We start from the raw sequence: 24,320 nt of genomic DNA on the forward strand, positions 1-24,320 counted from the left end.
TTTCAGTGTAGTGGTTAGGATGCCATTCGGGATGCTCAGATCCCATATTGAAGTGCCCAAGTTGAGTCCCATTTCTGGCTCTTGATTCCCGCTTCCTGCTATCGGCGACTTAGGAAGCAGCAGGTGATGAACTAAATAATTGGTTCTCTGCCATTCTTGTGGGTGACCCAGATGGAGTTCCAGGCACTCAGATTTTGCTTGGCCCAGCCCTGGCTGTTGCAGACATTTGAGGACTGAACCAGCAGTTGGAAGACCTCTCTCTCTGCCTCTCCTTCTCTTTATAACTCGGACTTTCAAATAAATAAATCTTTTAAAAAATAAGTGAATGAATGAATGAATGTATGTTTGTGATTAATGAAACAATAGTGGGACTGCTACTGGTGCTGTTTTTAGTGTCCCATTTACATGGTTAGCTGTCTGGACACTGTGCAGGCATTAAGTTCTTTCTGTAACTGGTAACTCACTTTGGCATGTAGTAATAGCAATACTGATAACCAGTATCTATTACTGCACATCAAACATTATTTTAAGAAGTTTACCTCTGGTATTGTATTGTATTTATTTATTTTTGAAGATTTATTTATTTATTTGAAAGTCACAGTTACACAGAGAGAGAAGGAGAGGCAGAGCAAGTGAGAGAGAGTGGTCTTCCATCCTTGGTTCACTCCCCAAATGGCTGCAACGGCTGGAACTGGGCCAGTCTGAAGCTGGGAGCCAGGAGCTTCTTCTGGGTCTCCTACATGGGTGCACGGACTCAAAGACTTGGGCCATCTTCTACTACTTTCCTATGGCTATAGCAGAGAGCTGGATCATAAGTGGAGCAGCTGGTACTGGAACTGGCACCCATATGGGATGCTGACACTGCAGGTGACAGCTTTACCCACTATGGCACAGCACCGGCCCCTGGTATTGTATTTAATCCCCCAAGAAACCGGTAGCTGAATACTAATAGTTGTTGAGATTTTGAGTAGGCCAGTAAGTAGTATTCCTGTCTTCTCTTGAGTTTGGAATAAGTTCAGAGTGCTAAATAAATGGAGATCACAATGTTGGCTTTATTACTGATAGAAGTGGTTAATGTGGCTGATGCTCTGTGAATTAAGCAGCTGGACCATGACCAACAGGACTTTTGTGTTGTTTTTCCTGAGTTGAATCTCCCCCTAAAAATAACAAAGCAAGTGACACTGAGGGTTTCCTCTTGTAGAAACAAAGTCTGATCCTCCAAGCCAACAGCAGAGGTTGTCCGTGTGCTTTAGATGGGCTTCTCCTGGTGGGAGGGAACAGAGAAGGAGCTAAGCCAGTCACGTTCCGATCCGTCTGCTAAGCTCAGTCCTCAGAGCAGTCAGCTGCTGTTGCTGGGGAGGAGTGGAGGACTCAGAGCAACTGGAAATGTTCCTTGCATGACCTTGTGTCCTGGCAGTGTAGTGGAAAGTTTTTCTCCCATGTGAAAACGTAGGAATGCACACTGAAGTGTTTCCTCTAACAAGAATATCTAATATTTATTGAGCACTTTTGTGCTGAGCACTGTTCTAAATCCTTTACTTTTTTTTTTTTTAAAGATTTATTTATTTATTTTTAAAGTCAGAGTTTCAGAAAGAGAAGGAGAGACAAATTTTCCATCTGCTGAGTCACTCCCTAGATGGCTGCGATGGCCAGGGCTATCCTAGGCTGAAGCCAGGAGCCAGGATTTTCATCCAAGTCTCCCATATGAGTGGCAGGGGCCCAAATACTTGGGCCATCTTCCTCTGCTTTTCCCAGGCCATTAGTGGGGAGCTGGATTGGAAGTGGAGCAGCTGGGACTTGAACTGGTGCCCATATGGGATGTCAGCGTTTTAGGCAGTGGCTTTATCCACTATGCCACAATCCTGGCCCTCAATTCTTTACATTTTTATTTTTTAAAATTTATCTATTTATTTGAAGGGCAGTGTGACAGAGAGATCTCCCATCCACTGGGTCATTCTGCAGATACACTCAACAGCCAGGGCTAACCAGGAGGCAAGAACTCCATCTAGGTCTCCCATGTGGGTGGCAGGAACCCAGGTATCAGGGCCAACATCATTTACCTCCCAGACACATTAGCAGGAAGCTGTATAGCATAGAGTAGCTGGAGAGCACAGAGTAGCTGAGACTTGAAGCAGGCATGGAGTATCTGACAACATGAAAAGCTTTTTTTCCCCTTCTTTTCTTTTCTTAAGTGATTGATTTTCACTAGAAGAAGGTATTAAAAAATAGCCTAATTTATAGTCTTCTTTATGTCCAAGATAGACTGGTTTGTCAAGATTTTCTACTGTTAAGGAAAATAAAGTTGCCACTACTAAGCTTACTATTCTAAAATTAGAATTCATTCCTTAATGCTTGGAATTTCGACATCTCAAAACTGGACCCATGGGAATGCTGATTTGCAAATAAAGCTAAGAATATTTAACACTGCACTTTGAGGTTTAAGTTTTACTCTGCCTAAATTGGTGATAAGCAAAGCAGCCATGAACAACATTTTGTTTATACAATCCTATTGAAGATAATTTATGTTTTTTTAAAAACTCTGCGTCTTTCATCTCTGTTGAATCTGTGTAAATCTTTTTTTTTTAAGATTTTTTTTTTAAATTTATTTGAAAGACAGTTATAGAGAGAGGTAGAGACAAAAAGAGAGGTCTTCTATCTGCTGGTTCACTCCTCAGATGGCCGCAACAGCCAGAGCTGCGCCGATCCGAAACCAGGAGCCAGGAGCCTGGAGCCTTTTCCGGGTCTCCCACGTGGGTGCAGGGGCCCAAGGACTTGTACCATCCTCCACTGCTTTCCCAGGCCACAGCAGAGAGCTAGATCGGAAGAGGAACAGCCGGAACTAGAACCGGCAACCGTATGGGATGCCGGTGTCTCAGGCCAGAGTGCACCACAATGCTGGCCCTGACTGTAAATCTTTTCAAAATGCAATTCTTAAAAATTTTGATTTTCTAACAAAATTCTCCCAAAAAAACCCAGCATTTCCAAGTGGAAGCTTAACCCACTGCCCCACAACAACCCTCTTTTACATATTTTACTTAATTTAAACCTCACAATTGTCCCTTAATAGAAGAAGAAACTGCCACAGAGAAATTAAGTGATTTTCCCAAGATTACACAGCTACTCAGCGGCAGAGCTATGACACAAAACCAGATAGTTAATGCATGATTGTAATAAGTGGTACATTTTATTCTTTAATGCTTTAGTGAATGAGTTATATTAATTAATAAATGTAGCTTATCTTGCTCCTTTACCAGCATTCAAATGAACACCTGACATACAGGCTGAACCTTGAAAAAGTGCCATTTTTAAGAAGGCTACAAACAGGGTTTTCAGTGGGTATGGCAATGTAAGGGCATACTTCGAGATTCCATTCTGCACCTAACAAGTGATGATGAAATTTGAGAAATTTAATGAGGCATGTCTTGCTAAAACAACAATAGCAACAACAACAACAAAAAACAAGATAATAAATGTCTCTGGAACTGAAATGGAATAGAAGTGCAAAGAAGTGGGCAAAAGCAGCAGCTGTGGGCCTTTTGGACTCCCTTGCCAGAGGAGGCAGCCATGACTAAAAGATGGCATCTTTGGGAGCAGAATGAGCATTAAAAACTAGGTGGCTCTCCCTGTTGAAAAAGGAGATTGAAAAAAAGCTCAAGTTGAAAGAGAATCTTAACAGAAATTTATGTCTTTTTTAGTTTAAATTTTAAATATATTTTATTTATTTAAAGGCAGAGAGAGGGGACAGAGACTGAGAAATTGAGAGATTTCTCATCTTCTGTTTCATTCTCCAAATGCCTGCGACCCAATCAGGGGTCTGAAACTCAATCATGCCTTCCACATGGGTTACAGAGATCCAAGTACTTGAGCTGAGCACCCTGCTGCCTCCCAGGGGACACATTAGCAGGAAGCTGGAATTGGGAGGAGAGCGGGGACTTGAACCCAGACACTCTGGTACGGGCTCTGGGTGTCCCAAGCAGCATCTTAACCACCATCCTTAAAGGGAATTTTTAAAAGCTATGAGAGAAAAAGGAAATAACACCTATGAACCAGACTGTTGTCAGACTTCTCATTGTCCACAGTAGATGCCAAAAGAAATGTAATACTGTTAACCGTTAGCATATAATGTGGGTGTTTCTGTGAGCTGTGAGCTCTCAGTCAAGACGGAGGGTGAAAGAGGGACAGTTTTAATCACACAGACTGAACGGTTCCCAGCCCTAGTCTTTAACCCATATTGAATGATGTAAAGAGAAGTTATCCTCAAGGGATGTAGGGTGGTAGACAACAGCAAGGGGTATAAACATGGTTGAAACAGCAGGGAACTGATGTGGAGCGGCGGGTAAAGCTGCCGCCTGTGACGCTGCCATCCTATATGGGTGCCAGTTTGAGTCCCAGCTTCTCCACTTTTCATCCAGCTCCCTGCTAAAATGGCCTGGGAAATGACCCAGGTGCATGGGCCCTTGTTACCCACATGGGAGACCTGGAGAAAGCTCCTGGCTCCTGGCTTCAGCTCGGTCCACTCCTGGCTGTTGTGGACATCTGGGGAGTGAATCAGCGGGTTGAAGATAGCTCTCTCTGTCTCTCCCTCTCTTTCTGTAATTCTTTCAAATAAATAAACAAATTTTTTTAAAAAAATCAATGAATTGTTTTAACTACTGACTGTAAGCTAACAAACAAAAATCAGTATTTGGTAACTGTGTGTGTGTGTGTGTGTGTGTGTGCGTGCACGTGTGTATTAAGGTAAAGCAGACTAAATAGATGATTGTTATTCAAGGTGTGTTCTGTGGACCAGTGCTAGTGTAAGAGCTGTCATCATTCTGTGGTGAGCCATGTGCTAAAGTAAGAATAAAAATTTTGACACTTTTTTAACTGTTTAGCATTATTATGACATTTTATTCTATTTTACCAAATTATCCGTTCACAATGGATTGAAGGAAAAAGACCCAAACAATTAGTCCTTCCCCACAGAGGGCAGAGAAGCACTGCCCTGGACAGTAGTAACAGGGTGGGCATGGGTATGTTCAGGGTTAACACTCACTGAGGGTGCTGGTTTGTTTGGGAGGCTGGAGATAGTTGAGACTAGAAACGGAGAATATAGATTTCTGATTAACAAGGGGAAAAGGATTATAAAGGTTTGTCAACTTGGTAAGAGACAGAAAAGGAAACAGAAGTATATAGTATGGGCATAACAACGAGTCTAAAGATAGTTGTAATTACAGTAATTAAATGGATATCATCCATATGTTTGCAATGTTTCATAAGCAATTTAAACATATTAAAGCAATGAGACTTTGACAAGATTGAAATTTACAAACATGTGCTTTCTACAGAAGAGGAAAAGTTATACGTTTGAGGCAGTAGTGAAGCATGTGTTAAAGCAACTTTTAAAGTAGTGACTAAAATTTATATTTACCAGTTCCTTGGCAGTCTTGTTCTTTTCATTAGCTGTGCCCAGAAGCTTGTCCTTGCGGGGAATGAGCATGTTCATGTTAATCCTCCCTTTGTCCACATTCTCTTCAAATGTCTTTGGCCACAATAGGTCTAAAAGCTTCAACTACTTCTTCTTTCCCTGAGAACTTTCTCTTTGTTGTTTATCTGCTTCTCTCTAAGGCTTTATTCATTTCTATTGAGCTTTTAGGAACCTAGAAAACCTTTTAACTATACTCATGAACTACAATGAGTAAGTAATTTATTCTCATTTTTAGGAGTGTGCTTGGAAACTATTTAATGCATTTAGTCCTTTGTTCTGTAATCTCTGGTTGGCATTATTAAAGAGTGATATAGTCTTGTTAATTTTATGCAGTAAAATTTTATTTGGCATACAAATGTGACACTCTGAAGTATTTAACTGCAGTGCAAAGTGGTGATTGAACAAGTGATGATGAAGATATCACCAGTTGAAAAATGATTTCATGATTTTTTTTCTGTCAATAAATTCCATGCACCTGCTGTTGCTGTGTGCCTGTTATAAACTAGGCACTGTGAGATGCGAAAGAGTGTAAGACACAGATCACTCAAATATTTTGCTGTAGATAATATAGCATGTATACCAGAAGTCCTCCAGTTTACAGATGGGTTTAGTTTGAAAAAATTTTTTGTTAATTGTTTTATTTATTTATTTGAGAGATAGGGCAGGGAGATGGGATCGCTCCTATTCATTGGTTCACTCCCCAAATCTTGCAATGCCCAGGGCTAGCCTGGACTGATGTTGGGAGCTGGGAACACAATCTAGGTACCCAGTTTACCCAATTAACCGATTACTTGAGCCATCACCATTGCCTCACTGGGTCTGCATTAGCAGGAAGCTGGAATCATGAGCTGGAGCTGGGTGTGAGGTCAGGTACTTTGATGTGGGTCATGGGCTCAATAAATATCCACTCTGAAAAATTGGTTTGCTGTCAGTTGTTTGGGTCTTGCAGATAATACAAGTAAATTACAGCAGGACATTCAGCAATTTGAAGAGTACCCCGGGGAAAGGTTTTAGTGTTTGGAAACTGTGGAGAAGTTGGGCTGAGTGGAGGTTGGTGAATAAGTTGGGGCTTAGAGAGAGGTTTGTAGGTGAGTTTAACTGTTGGGATGGCAGTTGGGGGAGGGTGGGGAATGAAAGGCTGTTGGACTTGCTGTTTACCCAATAAGCTGGAAACTTTTCGGTCCCAGTTCAGATTGTGTCTTTAATATATACATGAAAGTTGGTCTTTGTCTAAATTTCCTTTTGACACTCACTGTTCATTTTGGGGCACTGCTAACAGCTACATTGCGGGGATGAACACTTCTAGTGATTGAGAATATGGATTTTGGAGTCAGATTGTAGTGGGTTGAATTCCTGCACTTCTGCTGCTTACCCATGAGATCTTGAGCAAATGGAATAATCTCTGAGTTTATTTCCTCATCTATAAGTGAAGATAACAATTCCTGTCTCATCCTAAATTGTCTTGAGGATTAAATGTGAAAGTATATATTACAAACCTCACAAGTGATCAAGTTCAATAAGAAATGGGGAAACTATTATTCACTAGGCTCCAAATCCTAAAATGCTTACTGTTATATCACATTGTAACCCTAGCAAGGTACTGGGCATGTAATAGGTGCTCATCAAATTTTGTTAATGAATGCAGGAGAATGCTTGTTGTGTTTAGGACTCTCATAGAAATTTGGGGATAAAAATCTTGAGGAGCTGATATGTTCCCCACCCAACTTTATCTTCCACCTTCAACTTTTGACATTTTTTTAGATAACTAATCCTTGCACAATAATTCTATCTGTTGTACAATTGACAAAGTGCAAAAACCATTTAGATTATTAGGAATTCTTTTCTCAGACTAAAAACTAAAGCAGCAGTATCTTCAGAGTCCAGTAGATGGCAATGCTTTCTCATTTTACTGGAAAAAACAGCTTGGAGATAGACTGCAAGTCAAAGGATCAAGTCTTTTTGAGAGAAGAAAACTCTGAGGCAATTGAAATAGTATTTTGTGGTGAATTTCACAAAATTATCCATATAACTTGATCAGCCTAAGTAAGTAAGTCAAACTGAGATTGAAGCTTTAGGGACAACAACAGCAAGTTTCAGGATCTGTTTTGAGAGACTTTACACATGAAAATTTCCTATTTTATATTTTTCAAGGCATGGTACTTTGAAAAAGTAGAAAACCTGAAGTCAAATCCAGATTTGTTTTGGTGTTATCTGTATTTCTTGAGCAAATCACCTAACTTCTCTTAGTTTTAGGTTCCTCATCTTGAAAGGAAATCCTCAGTAGCTATTTACACTGCTGGGAATGTTAGAATTATCTTGCTAATACTCTTGTTTCATAGATCAAGGCAGTAAGTCAGGGAGCATTATGACCTATTGAATTTGACATGGCAAGTTAATTCCACACTGTAGTTGATAATATACACATGTACACACACATAAATTTTTTTTAAAAAGATTTATGTATTTGAAAGGCAGAATTATAGAGAGAGAGGAAAAGAGAAAAGAGAGAGACAGAAGGGAAGAGAGAGAGAGAGAGATTATCTACCTGGTGATTCATCCCCCAAATGGCCACAATGGCCAAGGCTGGGCCAGGCTGAAGCCAGGAGCCAGGAACTTTATCCAGGTCTCTCACGTGGGTGGCAGAGGCCCAAGTATTGCTGCCATCATCTACTGCTTTCCCAGGCACATTAACAGGGAGCAGGGTTGGAAGCTGAGCACTGGCGCCCTTGTGGAATGCCAGCACTTCAGGCAGCTGCTTACTCTCCCCTCCCCCAATATGATTTACTATATGCTTTCACAGATCTTTAATGTTTGTGGATTTACCTATAAATCATTTTCACTCCATCCTTACAACAACCCTGGAGGAATGAGGGGCAGCTGTTGTCATTATTTGCCCTATAATTAAATTCAATCACAGAGTGGTAAAGTGACTTAGTCATTTCTGTATTGTAAATTGCTCCTTTCTCTTTCTCCTAAAGCCTTTTGGATATACTTTTCTTACAGGCGTGCCAGTTTATTATACATTTTTGGATGGTATATCTGTCTTCTTCTCTAGAGATTCCACACTGTATCTATTTTTTTTTTTTTTTTGATTTGACAGGTAGAGTTATAGACAGAGATAGAGACAGAGAGAAAGGTCTTTTTTCCGTTGGTTCACTCCCCAAATGGCTGCTACGGCCAGCGCTGCGCCAATCTGAAGCCAGGAACCAGGTGCTTTTTTCTGGTCTCCCATGCTGGTGCAGGGGCCCAAACACTTGGGCCATCCTCCACTGCCCTCCTGGGCCATAGCAGAGAGCTGGACTGGAAGAGGAGCAACCGGGACTAGAACCCGGCGCCCATATGGGATGCTGGCACCACAAGCAGAGGATTAGCCAAGTGAGCCATGGCACCGGCCCCCTCCACACTGTATCTTAAATTTCTGTCTCTGAAGCTAGGTTCAGTAGCAGGCATCTAATATTAGGTATATATTGTAATTGTATATATGTATTTGTATATAGGTATTGTAATTGCAATAGGTGAATATTGTAATTGTCAGGTAAATGACTAATATGTCAGGGTGAGTTAGAAGCATAACCAGAATCAGAATATGTTTCTCTTTCTAGATACACACTTTCTTGATTATACCATGTTACTTATTAAAAGGTAATAGCTAGGTGCTTTTCCTCATTTCATTTCTTTTCTAAAGTTATTACTTATTTTCATGCTCTTTGAAAGACAGTCTTAGATCTTCCATCCACTGAAATGCCCATAACAGCCCGGCCTGGTCCATAACGAAGCCAGGAGCCTGAAACTCTGTCTGGGTCTCCCATGTGGGTGGAAGGGACCTAAGTACTTGAGCCATCACCTGCTGCCTGCCAGGGTGTGCATTAGCTGGTAACTACAGTCAGATGCAGAGCCAGTCCTCAAACCTGGCACTCTGATATGGGATGTGGGCTTCCCAAGGGGCATCTTAACTCCTGTGCCAAATGTGTGTCCCTCATCATTTAATTTGTGTATGTGTGTGTGTGTGTGTTTAAGATTTCTTCTACCATTTGATTTCACTAACTGTGATTAAATGCTGTTTGAGATCTCTTCTTTAATTCATAACCACTCAAGTAGGCTGAGATGATGAAACCTAGAAAAGTTAACAGATTTGTATTAGTTAAGTGTATAGAACTGACAAATTAAAAAGACATCCATTTCCTCTTGCTAGTCATACTCATGGATATGCACTAGTTTCCAGATCTCATCCCACTCAGTCTGTAAGCAGAACTCTCAGAAGTAGGGATTGGGTGTCCCAAGCAGAGCCTGTATTTTAACAGAGAGCTGCTGATGGTGTGATTTCTGTCCAGGTGTTTCAGTACATCATCATTAAGGAAAAGTTGGAAAAATCGTAAAAATGACTTCTTCCTAAACGTATTTGATTCTGTTTTCTGACCCCTCCATTCCATTATTCCACAACAGAAGAAACAAAGATGGAACAAATCCTCAGGCACTGTTTATAATGGCTGCTTGTTTTTGTTATGCAACAGCTCAGTGCCTGAGCCCAGTTTAAAATTCAGGATAGGACCAGCACTGGGGCACAGTAGGTTAATCCTCCGCCTTCGTCGCCAGCATCCCATATGGGCGCCAGCCAGTTTGAGTCCCGGCTGCTCCTCTTCCAATCCAGCTCTCTGCTATGACTTGGGAAAGCAGTAGAGAATTGCCCAAGTGCATGGGTCCCTGCACTTGCGTGGGAGACCTGGAGGAAGCTCCTGGCTCCTGGCTTCTGATCGGCGCAGCTCTGGCTGTTGCAGCCATCTGGGGAGTGAACCAATGGAAAGAGGACTTTTCTTTCTGTCTCTTCTTTTCACTGTCTGTGACTCTACCTCTCAAATAAATAAATAAAATCTTAAAAAAAAAAATTCAGGATAAAACTTTGGGATCTCCTAGTAACTGTTATACCGAGTGGGTAAAGAGCCTTTACAAGCTGCCACAGCCGGCCATCACTCAGAGTGCTTGTTCTGCGTCAGACACTGTGCCAGGTGCTTCACCTGTTTTTATTTTACCTGTATAACAGCCCCCTGAGGGCAGTTACTATCCTCACTGTGTGAGGGAAGCAGTGCACAGCTCGTGAGCAGCAGAGCCCTGTTTCAAACCCAGGTGTAACTTATTTGAAGACTAGTTCCCTTAACCTCTGTGCAACCTGGCACCTCGACATTTCTTCGTAGAGTCTGTCAAAACAGCAGGTCTCTGTCTTTACAGTTAACCAGAGATGCCCACGAGGTGTGCATTGTGAAAATCAAATGAGAGACCACCGGGCCAGCACTTTGAACTGTATGAAGTGCTTTGTTCTACAGACTTGGGTATTTGTTATTGCAATGTGGGCATACAGTGCCCATGAGGCCAGCAGCCCACCAGAGTCCACAGAGGTTCCATGCATTAGTCACCGTATTTGGCTTCCCTCAGAGTCTTTTTCCCCCCTCCTTCCTTTCTTTTGGATCAAATTAACGTTTGACAGATGTTTGGAAAATCATCTTATCCTGTAATTCATATTTATAAATCCTGCTGCTACAGTGTGGTCCCATTCTCTCTCTTCATTGAAGCCAGAGAATAATCTGGGAAAATGCCATGTTTCCTGTTATGAATTTGGAGGATCTTGTCTTCTTAGCACAACTTTTGAGCTTTTGAGTATTTTAATACTGCATAATTCAAAGCCAAGTATGGTTCCTCATATAGATGTTTTAGATTCTTGAGAAGTAAACAGAAACAGAGCTCTAGATTTGTTCTCACCAAGGGATTCAGAGGGCTTAAAATTGTTTTGTTTAAAATTTTGAAAGCCTGTTTTTATTGTTCTTTTTAAAATTTGTAATGAGGGCTTTTGAACAATAAGTCAATTTCAGTTTAAATTATTCTGTAAAGCTGGGAATTCTTTCTCTGTCCTCTACTCCCGTGATGCCAGTCGGCATGTTGTTACTGTCGCCTGCTCTCACTTCTGTCTTCTGCAGTCGTTATAATCATTGGTGTATTAGTGCCTTCTTTGTGTTTAGGGCCCATGCTCCTTTAGGGTTGAGATTTATTGACTTGCAGTCCCATGAGTATTTTTCCATGAATGAATGAAGTTTACTAGGATCACATTGTCCTCATCTGTATTCTAAACTAAAATTTTCTCTTAAGAGATGGCTGCTTAAATAGGATTGCTTTCAATCTTCCCATCATTAAGTAGCATTGGAGATATTTAGTCCACTTCATGCTTGGGAGGGTATGACTGTAGCTATGATTATTTTCCATGAGTACAATGGAGTGTCAGTGAGAGTCTCTGCATCTCTGTTGACTTGAATTTAAAAAAAAAAAGATTTAATTTTAGTTTTGTGATATATATACTTTGCTTAATAACATTCTTATTGCTGATTGCTTCTGTTAAAAATTTTTTTTAAAGATTTATTTTGTGGGCCCGGTGCTGTGGCATTAGTGGGTAAAGGCTCTGCTTGCAGTGCCAGTATCCCATATGGATGCCATTTAGAGTCCCGGCTGCTCTATTTCTGATCCAGCTCTCTACTATGGCATGGTAAAGCAGTGGAAGATGGCCCAAGTCCTTGGGCCCCCGCACCTATATGGGAGACCTGGAAGAGGCTCCTGGCTTCGGATCAGCTCCACTCTGGCCTTTGCAGCCATTTGGGGAGTGAACCAGTGGATGGAAGACACCTCTCTCTCCATTGGAAAGGCAGAGAGAGAGAGGAGAAAGGTCCATCCACTGGTTCACTCCCCAAATGACTGCAATGGCTGGGGCTGGGCCATGCCAAAGTCAGGAGCCAGGAGCTTCCTTCAGGTCTGACACGTGGGTGTCAAAGTCCCAAACACCCTCTGTTGCTTTCCCAAGCACGTTCGCAGGGAGCTGGTTTGGAAGTAGAGCAGCCAGGACTTGAACCGGTGCCCATATGGGTGCTGGCATTGCAGGTGGTGGCTTTACCTGCTATGCCACAAGGCCGGCCCTGATGCGTCTCACTATTTTCAGGGAGAGGAAAATCATTGTCTCAAACCTTTGGCCAGCCCTGGGGGAATGTACAGAAGAGGTCTCACCTTCCCTCCTTAACAACTCAGCATCTGGGCTGCATCAGAGCTCAGAGAAGGAGGGTGTCCATGGCTTGCTGATGCTTTACAGAGACCCTTGCATAGTTTTTCTCAGTTTAAACTTGGCTAGCACTTAAAAGTGCATTAATCTCCTTGAATACATACACATGGGAACCCAGGCTGACTGTGGCTTCATCAGGTAGCTATTTTAGGAGTAGTTATACAAATAAATAACTGTATTTTAAACAAGTATGCCAACTGTAGCTGCAAATGTGTGTAAGTAGTGATGAGCCCTTGTTCCTGTTTGTTTTTGCTTGCCCATCCTGATTTCATTCAAAGCTCGCTTACAGTTTTAAGGATAAAATACATAACACTGTTGAGTTCTGCCGGGGACAACCTGATATTGGGTCCATAAGCTGTTGTCCTCGGGACTCCACTTGGGCCTTTATTCTTTTCATTAACACGTTGTATCTGGATGATTCTGTGATCCCGATTCCTCCCAGATCTGCATCTCTAGTCAGAATGTGCATGTATCTAGACTGGTATCGATGTTTTCAGAAATGCGTCACTAACGTGATCCAGTTCTCTTCACCCTCTCTAAAAACCTGTTAGGGCTGGTGTTGTGGCCCAGTGACTTAACCCACTTCCTGAGATACTGGCATCTAATATCAGCGCTGCTTGGAGTCCTTGTTGCACCACTTCTGATCCAGCTCCCTGATAATACATCTGGGAAAGCAATGCAAGATGGCCCAAGTGCTTGGATCCTTGCCACCCACACAAGAGACCCTGGATAGGGCTCCTGGCTTCCTACTGGCCCAGCCCTGGCCATAGCAGCCATTTGGGGGAGTGAATCAGCAGATGGACGATCTCTTTCTCTCTCTCTCTCTCCACCTCTCCCTCTCCCTCTCTCTCTAACTTTGCCTTTCAAATAAATTAATTAAAAAAAAAAAAAAAAAAAAAAAAAAAAAAAAAAAAAACCAGGCCAGTGCCACGGCTCAATAGGCTAATCTTCCGCTTTCAGCGCCGGCACACCGGGTTCTAGTCCCGGTCGGGGTGCCGGATTCTGTCCCGGTTGCCCCTCTTCCAGGCCAGCTCTGCTGTGGCCCGGGAGTACGGTGGAGGATGGCCCAAGTGCTTGGGCCCTGCACCCCATGGGAGACCAAGATAAGTACCTGGCTCCTGGCTTCGGATCAGCACGGTGCGCCGGCGGCGGTGGCCATTGGAGGGTGAACCAACGGCAAAGGAAGACCTTTCTCTCTGTCTCTCTCTCTCACTGTCCACTCTGCCTGTCAAAACAACAACAACAACAACAAAAAAACAACAACACAAAGCCTCCTGTTATGTACCTAAATTCACTTTCTCAAGTCAGACCACGGGAGTCAGTCAGCCTGGATCCCTTTCTCTCTGAATCACTACTTATGGTTATTGCAAAATAAAATACCTACTTCTTTCCTGATTCTTGACATCACAATCAGATTCATCTTTCTCCAATGCTGATGATGTCTTTCCTTTTTTTTTTTTTTTTTTTTTTTTTAGATCACGTTAGTAGCATTTGACCTTAGTAGTTAATGGCTCACAAGACCTGGCTGAGATCTGATTCTTATTTCTAAACACCCTGTCCTTAACAGTGTCCTGTGTTGAAATTTGTCATGCTAATGTTGGCATTGACACTGGAAGGTTCTCTGTCACATACCTTCTGTCATCAGTTTGGATTCCCCCTTAGCTGCGCCCATAGCACCTTGCATCCCATTTCTCTTGTCCCTGACCCTTGTCCTTTTATATTCTGGTTGCCTGTTTGCTCGTTTCTCTCTCCTGCTAGACTGTAAGCTGTGTGAAGGCAGGAAGAGTGACTGTCTGGATCACTAATTTATTCCTAGTGCTTAGCGCTCTGCCTGGCAAATAGTAATAACTCAGTTAAATGTTTGTTGGATGAATTCAGTGAAACCTCAGTAGCAGGAGACTGATAGAAATTGTTTTGGAATATGCTACTTTGTTGTCATCCATAGTGTAGTTTGTTACTAAAAATTCTCTATGTCCTAGTGGTTTCTTTCCATTTCTGTACAGACACCTGTTACAAGTGTTTCTAAGCTGTTATACTTTAAGTGGAACTCTTCATTTTTCTCTAGGCTTGCTTTCCCTTCCAGTTTTCCACATCTTTACTATTTTTCCATTTGTCCAGGCCTCAGATCTTGTAGTCAGTTTTGATTGAGCTCTTTCTTTTATCTGCTGTATTCAGTTAGTCACTAGACTCTTTTGAGTCTTTGAAATAACGCTGGTATCCATGGCTACTGTTCCATCTCTGTTGCCATAATCACTGGCGTCTCCCAAGGACTGGATTTCTGCAGTAGTTTTCCACTCTGTCTAACTGACCGCTGCCTGATTAATCTTGTTAAAGTGGACTTTAATTTCTTGATTCCTCTGCTTAAAGGTTTTACAGAGTAAATTCTTGTTGTCAGCTGAATGTGTCTGAATCTCTGACCTGATTTCCTTCTTTTCAGCAGACCAAGTGCCGTCAGTTTGGCTGCCTCTCTCTTTTCATTACCATTGATGCAGGTTGAACTGTCATTACATCTGGTATTTGTAGACTTTATAACAGCCAGTAGACTGTACCTGGGCATTCTGCCTCCTTGAATTCATAGTTGTCATATCAAAGTGACTTTTCTGGAATGCACCTCACATGATTGCCTTACAAAGTCAGACACGCTTCATGAGGCTTTGTTGCCCATAGGCTGTCTGTTAGCACAGTATTTAAGGCTTTCTGTGTTCTGGTCCCCCCAACCTACTTACTCAGCACTATCTCCCACTACTTCCCTCTCCAGAGTTTTCAATAATTCCCACATCACCGAAGATGAACAACTTGGACCACTATTTAATAACCTCTGAACGCAGTGTGTGTGTTCCCACCGTCATGTTTGGCTAAAGGTGTTCATCTGTGTGGGACTTCCCTTTGTGCCATCCAGCTTCTCAGTACGACTTACTTCCTCCCGGTCCTACCACCATCTTGTGGGGGTTCCTGCCTCTACTCGGTGGAGTCCTTAGCACACCAGAACTCCCATAGCTTTTGAAATTTCCTCTTTCTTATGGCATCTTTACATGATTTACTTCTCTTGCATCCTTAACTGGGTTGTATATGTTATGTGGATGGTGAGTAGCAGTTGTCTAATACCCTCTATGTATTAGGTGTGCAGTAAGCACTGAAATGATTAAGTATGTGTCTAGTACTATGTGAGTAGGTTATCCTATCCAGCTGGCTTATTTCTATATTATTTTATAGTTTTAATGAAGTTAAGGACGGTCTTGTGACTGCTGCCACAGTTAAAAACTCACAAAATGTACAGTAATGTGTTTTGAAAAGTGACTCATCCAATGAGCTAGTATAGGGATGAGCAAACTACAGTCCACATATTTTTGTATGGCCCATGAGCTAAGAATTATTTTTATATTGAAACCATAAGGGATTGAAAGGAAAAATGAAGAAGAATGTGTGACAGAGATGACATAAGGCCTGCAAAGCTTAAAATATTTACTAACTAGCTCTTTATGGAAAAAGTTTGCTGAGCTCTGATCTAGAAATACAACTGATTTGCCTGGCCTCACTCCTGCTCATTGGATGTGTGGAATTATCTGTTTCCCTGAATAGTTTAATAGACACTCACCAGACTAGTGACTATTCCCTTCCTTGAAAAAGAATCGCTGGGCCTGGCTTCAGAAGAGTTTTGAGTGACATGTAAATCTCTCCTGGGCTCTTTGGCACTTGGCAGTATCTCCCTCAGATAACCAGATACAAATGAGCCGTTTCTTTCCATTATAGCCCTCGTCAGAGGCCTGTGGAGATTGCACATCTGGGGAAGTCAGATGTCATTCAGAATAGGGCTCTCAGCATATTTCAAGAATGTTAATTGCCAAGTGACAGCTAAAGCAGAAGGGCTTAAAAATGTCCTTAAGTTGCCTTAAATATACATGGACCTAGAATTTTAGAATTGGAAAAGGTCTTAGAGATCATCAAGTGTGCGGTGGTTCTTAAGAACCTGGGCTGCGGAGCCAGACTGCATGGCTCTTTACTTAATCCTCTCCGTGTCTCAGTCTCCTCACCTTGAAAGTGGGGCTAAGGATGGTGCCTGTCTCCCAGGGCTAAGCGAATAGAAAGTGGATTAACATGCAACACACTAACATTTAAAATGTTACCATTACCACCTAAAACACAATACTGAGCCTGGTACTCTAAATGCTCAGAAACCTTATTCTTGTTTATAGTGCCCTCAGGTTTTATTATTGTTTTTCTTAGTAGTGATCTAATTTGTTTTTTAAGAAAACTTTTTTTTTTTTTAATTTCCCTTTCATTTTCATTTGAAAGGAAGAGAGACAGAGAAATCTTCCATATGCTGATGGACTCCCCACCAGAGTTAATTGGCTTTTCTCACTTCTGTGGCAGCAAAGTGGATGAAAACCTGGGATCCCTGCTCTCAGTTAAAGTGTTGGCTTTAGTTATAGGTCAGTCGGTGTGGATGATTTTTTAATAGAAAGAGTATTTGGTAACTTTTTGTATAACATTAAAAACACCAAATAGAGCATTATTAATCATTTCTCCTGAGGATTTAAAACCTCCTTCTAGTGTCCTTTATTGTTGTTTGGATTATTATTTTTTGGATATGATATTATTGTTTGGATTATGCGGCCAGTTAGACCTGGCTCTCGACTGTCCTCATCTGCCCTTGCCACATGTCATTATTTCATAGCCATCTCTTTTTTCTTGAAATTCATAGAGAATTATTTTCTAAAGATACAGTGTAGGGGCATGGGTACATTCACAGTGTTGTGCAACACTACCTTTCTCAACTTGCAAAACATTTTCTTCACCACAAAAGAAAACTCTCCAGATGGGAAGCAGTCACTCTGCATTTGGCCCTCCTCCAAAGCCCTGGCAAACCCCCATCTGCTTTCCGGTCTGTGCATTTACGTTTTCCAGGTACTTCACATAACTGGACTTCCACTAGGTGACGTGTTCTGTCTGGCTTCTTTCATTGAGCATAATGTTTGTGAGGTGCATCCACATATTGCATGTATCAGTACCCCATTCCTTTTTAGGATTGAGTAATATTCTGTTGCATTTATATACCACATCTTGTTTATCCTTGCATCTGTTGTTGGACATTTGTGTTGTTTCTACCTTTTGGCATTGTAAATAGTGCTGCTATGAACATGAGTGTACCAGTGTTTATTGAAGTGGCTGTTTTCAATTCTTTTAGATATATACTTGGGAGTAGAGTAGCTGGGTCATGTATAATTCTGTATTTAACTTTTTGAGAAATTGTCAGTGTTTTTCCACACTGGTGGAACACTTAGTCTTTTTAACATCAGTGCATCAGGGTTCTGATTTCTCCACATTCTTGTATTTATTGTATGTATTTCTTTGTCTTGTATTTATTGTGTCTATGTGTGTGTGTGTATGTGTTTTAGCCACCCTGGTGGTTATGAAGTAACCACCCTCCATTTTTTTGATGAAATGTGTCTTTAAGTTTTTCCCTCATTTTTAAATTAGGTTTTTTGTCTTTGTTGTTGTTGTTGAATTTTAGGAGTTCTTCACATAGTCAGGGTATCATTAGACCTTTATCGGATATATGATTTGTAAAAATTTTTTTTCTATTCTGTAGGTTGATTTCTCAGTTTCTCTGTACACATTTGTCATGCAGCCAGTGCTACCATGTCTTTTCATCTTGCAAAACCTAAATTCTACCTTTTAAATTTTTTTAAAGCTTTTATTTATTTATTTGAGAGGCAGAGTTACAGACAGAGAGAGGGAGAAACAGAGACAGAGGTCTTCCATCTGTTGTTTCACTCCCCAAATGGCTGCAATGGCTGGAGCAAGGCTGATCCAAGGCCATGAACCAGGAGCTTCTTCTGGGTCTCCCACCTGGGTGCAGGAGCCCAAGATCTTTCACTGCTTTCCCAGGTGCATTAGCAGAGAATTGCATCAGAAGAGGAGCAGCAGGGACATGGGTGCTGGTGCTGCAGTGCCAGCCCCTACCTTTTAAATTTAAAAGTTATTTATTTTCATTTTATTTGAAAGACAAAGACAGAGCTCTTCCTTCTTCTGGCTCACCCGGCAATGATCACAGCAGCCAGGACTGCTCCAGGCGGAAGCCAGGAACCCAAAACTCAGTGTGGATTTTTCTTAGGTGGAAAGGGACCCAAGTACTTGAGCCTTCACCTGCTGCCTCCTAGGGTGCCCATAGCAGGAAGCTGAAACTGGGAGTTGGGACTTGAATACAGGCACTCTGGTATGACATCTGAGCATCTTAACTGGTGTGACAAATGCCGACCCTGAAATTTTACCTTTTAAATAACAATTCTTCTTTCTCCCCTCCCCTTGGGCCTTGTCAGTTACTCTTCTACTTTGTTTCTGTGAATTTGACTAGTCTAGGTACCTGGTATAAGTGGAATCATACAGTATTTGTCCTTTGGTTTATTTCACTTAACGTAATGTCTTCAAGGTTTATCTGTGTTACAGCATGTGCCAGAAATTCCTTTTTGAAGACTGAATGCTATTCTATTGTATAAACATACCACATTTTGGTTCATTCATTCATTTGTCTGTGAACTCATGCATTGGTCTATCCCTGAGATATTGTAAATACTGCTACTTCAAACATGAGTGTACAAATACCTCTTTGAGAACTAGCTTTTTATTCTTTTGCATATATACCCAGCTATAGATCCCAAGTTATATGGTATAATTCTTTTAATTCTTTTAGTACATTATTATACTAGCTTTGCTAGTATTTTGTTGATGATTATATATCTATATTTATATCTATATTTATAAAGGATATTGGTTTTAGCTTTCTTGTGTGTGTGTGTGTTTTGCTAGTTGTGGTGTCAGGGTAGTACTGGACTCAGAATGAGTTATGAAGTGCTTCCTTCTTTTTTTGTTTCATTTGAAGACTTTGAGAAGAATGTTTTGGTTTTTCTTTTATATGATTAGTAGAATTCACCAGTTAAATATTCTGATTCTGGGCCTTTTTTTTTTTTTTTTTTTTGCTAGCAGTCTTATGATTACTGATTTAATCTCTGTTGCTGTTACAGATCTATTCAGATTTTTCCATTTCTTCCCTTTTCAGTAGTTTGTGTGTTCCTAGGAATTTCCATTTGATCTAGGTTATCTGATTTGTTGAAATATAATTCTTCACAGTTTTCTTTGATTATCCTTTTTATTTCTGTAAGGTTATTGACAGTGTTTCCACTTCTGTTCCTGATTTTGGTGATTTGAGTTTTCTTTGTTTTTTTTTTCCCCTTGGTCAGTTTAACTTAAGATTTGTCAATGTTGTTGATCTTTCAAAAGAACCAACTTTTGTTTTTGTTGATTTTTCTCTATTTTTAAAATTTTTTATTCTGTAGATCTAATCTTTCTTTATCCTCCCTTCCTCTTTATTTTGGAATTGGTTTCTTCTTTTTCTGGTTCCTAAAGGAACTTCTTTTTTTATGTGTTTATAACTATAAATTTTCCTCTGAGCATTGCATCCCTTAAGTTTTGATGTGATGTGTTTTCATTGCATTCATATCATTCGTAAGTCACCTTGAGATTTGTTCTTTGATTTACTGATTATTGAGAGTGTGTTATTTACTTAGTACATTTGTGAATTTTCCAAATTTCTTTCTGTTACTGATTTCTAGTTTTATTTCATTACACTCTGAGAAGGTACTTTGTATGGTTTTTGATTTTATAAAAGGTATTCTTTTGTAAATAGACATCTGTCCGAAGGTGGAGAATATCCCAGCACTAATTGTGCTTTACATAATTGCAAGCAGGTTGTTGACATCTCTGGTTATTTTCCCCTTCAACTTTGTCAGTTTTTGTTTCATATGTATTTTGTTACAGGTTGTTATTTGCATATGCTTATACCTTCTTGACTCCTGTTAGTTATAGAATGTCCTCCTTTGTCTTATAAGAACTTTTGTTTTAAAGTCTGTTTGTGTGATACTAGGATAGCTAGATCAGCTCTCTTTCGATGATTGATGACATGAAATACAATTTTCCAGGCCTGACACTGTGGCTTAGTAAGCTGAGCCTTTGAATGTGGCCCAGGAATCCCATATGGGCTCTGGTTCATGTTCCGGCTGCTCCTCTTGGTGTTATTTCTTCCTTAAATATGATAGAATTAATCAACATTTTGCATGCAAATTCTTTGTCGTTCTTGTTTTAAGATTTGTTTGGGGGCCTGTACTGTGGCATGACTAGTAAAGCCACCACCTATGGTGTCTAGCATCCCATTTGGGTGCTGGTTCGAGTCCTGACTGCTCCATTTCAATCCAGCTCTCTACTATGGCCAGGGAAAGCAGCAGAAGATGGCTCAAGTCCTTGGGCCCCTGCACCCACGTGGGAGACCTAGAAGAAGCTTCTGGCTCCTGATCGGCCCAGCTCCAGCTGCTGAGGCCATCTGGGGGAGTGAACCAGTATATGGAAGATTTCTCTCTCTGCCTCTGTCTCTGTTCTTTTTATGAGAGGATTTTCAATGACTTACTCATTAAAGTAGATCCTACAGGGCTGTTCAACTATTGTTGTTTTCCTGGTGTGTCAGTTTTGACAATTTGAATATTTTTAAGGAATTGTCTAATTTATATTGTCAAATTTATTAGCATAAAATTGTTTATGGTATTCTAGTATCATTTTAATGTTTTTAGTAAAGTGACTTTTAAAAATGCTTATACTGGCATTATAAATACAGATACTTAATGTGGTACTTATTATATACCTTTCATTTTACAAATATTAAGTATTTCAATTGCCACAATAATTTTTGAGGTAGATACTATTAACATCTCCACATTACCAATGAAAAAACCAAAGTTAAACTCAGAGAGTTTAGGTGCCTTGCTTAAAATTACAGAAATGTGGCCGGCGCCGCGGCTCACTAGGCTAATCCTCCGCCTAGCGGCGCCGGCACACCGGGTTCTAGTCCCGGTTGGGGCGCCGGATTCTGTCCCGGTTGCCCCTCTTCCAGGCCAGCCCTCTGCTGTGGCCCGGGAGTGCAGTGGAGGATGGCCCAGGTGCTTGGGCCCTGCACCCCATGGGAGACCAGGAAAAGCACCTGACTCCTGGCTCCTGCCATCGGATCAGCGCGGTGCGCCGGCCACATCGTGCTGGCCGCGGCGGCCATTGGAGGGTGAACCAACGGCAAAGGAAGACCTTTCTCTCTGTCTCTCTCTCTCACTGTCCACTCTGCCTGTCAAAAAAAAAAAAAAAAAAAATACAGAAATGTTATGTTAAGGACTTGAATTGAAATCCTGATGGGCTGGGTCCAGTCTTTTTTCCTTATCTAATATTTTCTTTTAAAGATTTATTTATTTATTTGGAAAGCAGAGTTACAGAGAGACAGAGGCAGAGGCAGAGAGAGAGACAGAGGTCTTCCATCCACTGGTTCACTCCCCAAATGGCTGCAACAGCCAGAGCTGGGCTGATTTGAAGCCAGGATCCAGGAGCGTCTTCTGGGTCTTCCACCTGAGTGCAGGGGCCCAAGCACTTGGGCCATCCTCCACTGCTTTCCCAGGTGCATTTAGTAGGGAGCTGGATTGGAAGTGGAGCAGCCAGGTCTCGAACCGATACCCTTATGGGATGCTGGCACTGCAGGCAGTGGTTTTACCTGCTTCGCCACAGTGCTGGATTCCCTTATCTGCTATTTACTTCATTTTTCTTAAAGATGGCAGAAACCCCTCTTCCGTTCTTCTTGTAGAATGATGCTGTCTTTTCTTTAGAAACTATCATTACTCCTTTGTATCACTGAGTGGAAATGTTTGTTTCTTATATTCCTAATTAGAACTTGGAATGCATTTTTCCCACAAAAACTACATATGATGGCTTGGCATATTTGAAAATATTACTGTTAATACTCTTTAAAAATTTTTTTAAAGATTTTGTTTATTTGAGAGGCAAAGTTACAAAGAGAGAGAGAAGGAGAAAGGTCTTCCATTTGCTGGTTCACTTCCCAAATGGCCACAAAGGGCAAGCTGAGCTGATCCAAAGCCAGGAGCCAGGAGATTCTTCAGGGTCTCCCACGAGGGTGCAGGGGCCCAAGGACTTGGGCCATCTACTGCTTTCCCTGGCCATTAGCAGAGAGCTGGATCTGAAGAGGAGCAGCCGGGACATGAATCGGCGCCTGTAAGGGGTGGTGGTGCCGCAGGTGGAGGCTTAGTCTATAATGCCACAGCACCAGCCCGTTAATACTCTTCTTGAGTCATGTAATATGTTAAAAAGATTTCTGGAGCTCCTTTGGGAAGTTCACTGGAGTTTACAATGAGAAACATTGTTTCTGTAGGAAAAAGAAGACAATTTAAACCTTGCCTGAAAGAGTAGACTTCAGCCATGTAGGAATTAACTCATAGAAATCTCTAAAATTTCAAATTGTTTATTGTAAATTTTTCTTTTTAAATAAAATAAGTGTGATTAATTTGTGCACAGATTTGTTAGTGTTGGTTAATTTTTTGATAACCATCTTTCAGGGTCACTCAAGTGCTCAGAAGAGTAACCTTCAGGTGGATCAGAACTGCGTTCGCAATTCTTACGACGTCTTCTCTTTGCTACGGTAAGAAACTTCCTGGAGTCCTCCTGAATTCTAAAGACTCTGCCTTATTTTGAGTTTGTGACATATCTACTGTGAGGAGGTGTGCAGGAGCTTTTGAAGCTATTACTCAGGCTTGGCATTTTTAAGTGAAGGCTTCATGGGCTACAGTGATTTAAGTTTATCTGGTTCACAAAGCCTTTGGAAATTCATTTCCTTTTTCTGGACTGGGGGAGGGTGGTTAAAGCCGGTGATCTTGAAGCAGGCAAGTGATCTGTTTTCTGACATCCTGCACGCTAGAGAGCAGCACTCAGAGGTGTACAATTTAGACACACTGAAGCCTTAACAGCTGCAGTATCATCAGAACAGCCCCTGGCAGCCCCAGCCAGGGCTTAGGGCTTTGACCTGCTGGTCCTCTTGAAGGAATCATGTTTGGCAAACCAAAGGGGCTTTGTATGAATCTAATGCTTAGAGGCCTAAATGTCTCAGCTCTGTATTTTCATAATGTCTGGGCTTAATTTTGAAAGATTTTGAAATTTGGCTTTAATTTCAGATGTGGTAGATCATCAAGGAAATTTTCCCAAGGGGCAAGCTACCAAAATAAATGCAATTCAGAATAAAGTTAACAGTGACATTCAACCTGTGTTCACCCTACTCAGACTGAGATTGTTCATTGAAATTTGATTTTGGCAGGATTTTTCTAATGTTGACATAACACATCATAAATTTCAGACTGTCAGACATGCTCTATATATCTACCAGAGGAAGAGCCCAGAAGGACGACTGGAGAAGTGGTTATTTTATAAGCACTATAAGATTGGCCTTTCATTTTTAAATGCTGACTCTTGTACATGATGCTGTAGTCTCATGGACTGTGTAAATTACTCTGAAGTAACAACGATTTTGACTACAGTAAGCACATATGTTTGATGGCTTGAGTCTTATCTGAGAGATGCCTTCATCTTGACTGCTTGGAACAGGGGTGGGGAGCTTTTTTTGTGCCAAGGAACCATTTGGATTTTTATAACGTGATTTGAAGGCCATACAAAATTATCAGCTTAAAAATTAGCCTGCTATAGATTTATTGAATTTCAAGTCCCAACTGTGGTTGCCTTGGCAAGGCCAGAACAAATGATTTTGTGGGCCTTATAGGGCCTGCAGGCCAGATATTCCCCACCCCTGGCTTAGAATATGTAACAGAACAGTCAGGGCTTAGTAATTAGAGTGGAAATAGAAAGTGGGGGCTGTCAAAGTAGATACAAATTTTTTAA

General features: G+C 41.2%; 1 protein-coding gene across 7 annotated transcripts in view; it reads left to right on the forward strand.

The window, feature by feature from the left end:
- The window catches only part of UVRAG (UV radiation resistance associated), a 324,263-nt gene that overhangs the window by 84,133 nt on the left and 215,810 nt on the right, over positions 1–24,320 (forward strand). For all 7 annotated transcript variants that reach the window (XM_017344617.3, XM_051822278.2, XM_017344612.3 and 4 more), the window contains one exon: positions 22,991–23,073. In XM_017344617.3, the coding sequence (XP_017200106.2) occupies positions 22,991–23,073 (83 nt within the window). The remainder of the gene's footprint in view (positions 1–22,990; positions 23,074–24,320) is intronic.

The sequence above is a fragment of the Oryctolagus cuniculus genome, chromosome 1 (assembly GCF_964237555.1).
Source record: "Oryctolagus cuniculus chromosome 1, mOryCun1.1, whole genome shotgun sequence".
Taxonomy (NCBI): Eukaryota; Metazoa; Chordata; class Mammalia; order Lagomorpha; family Leporidae; genus Oryctolagus; species Oryctolagus cuniculus.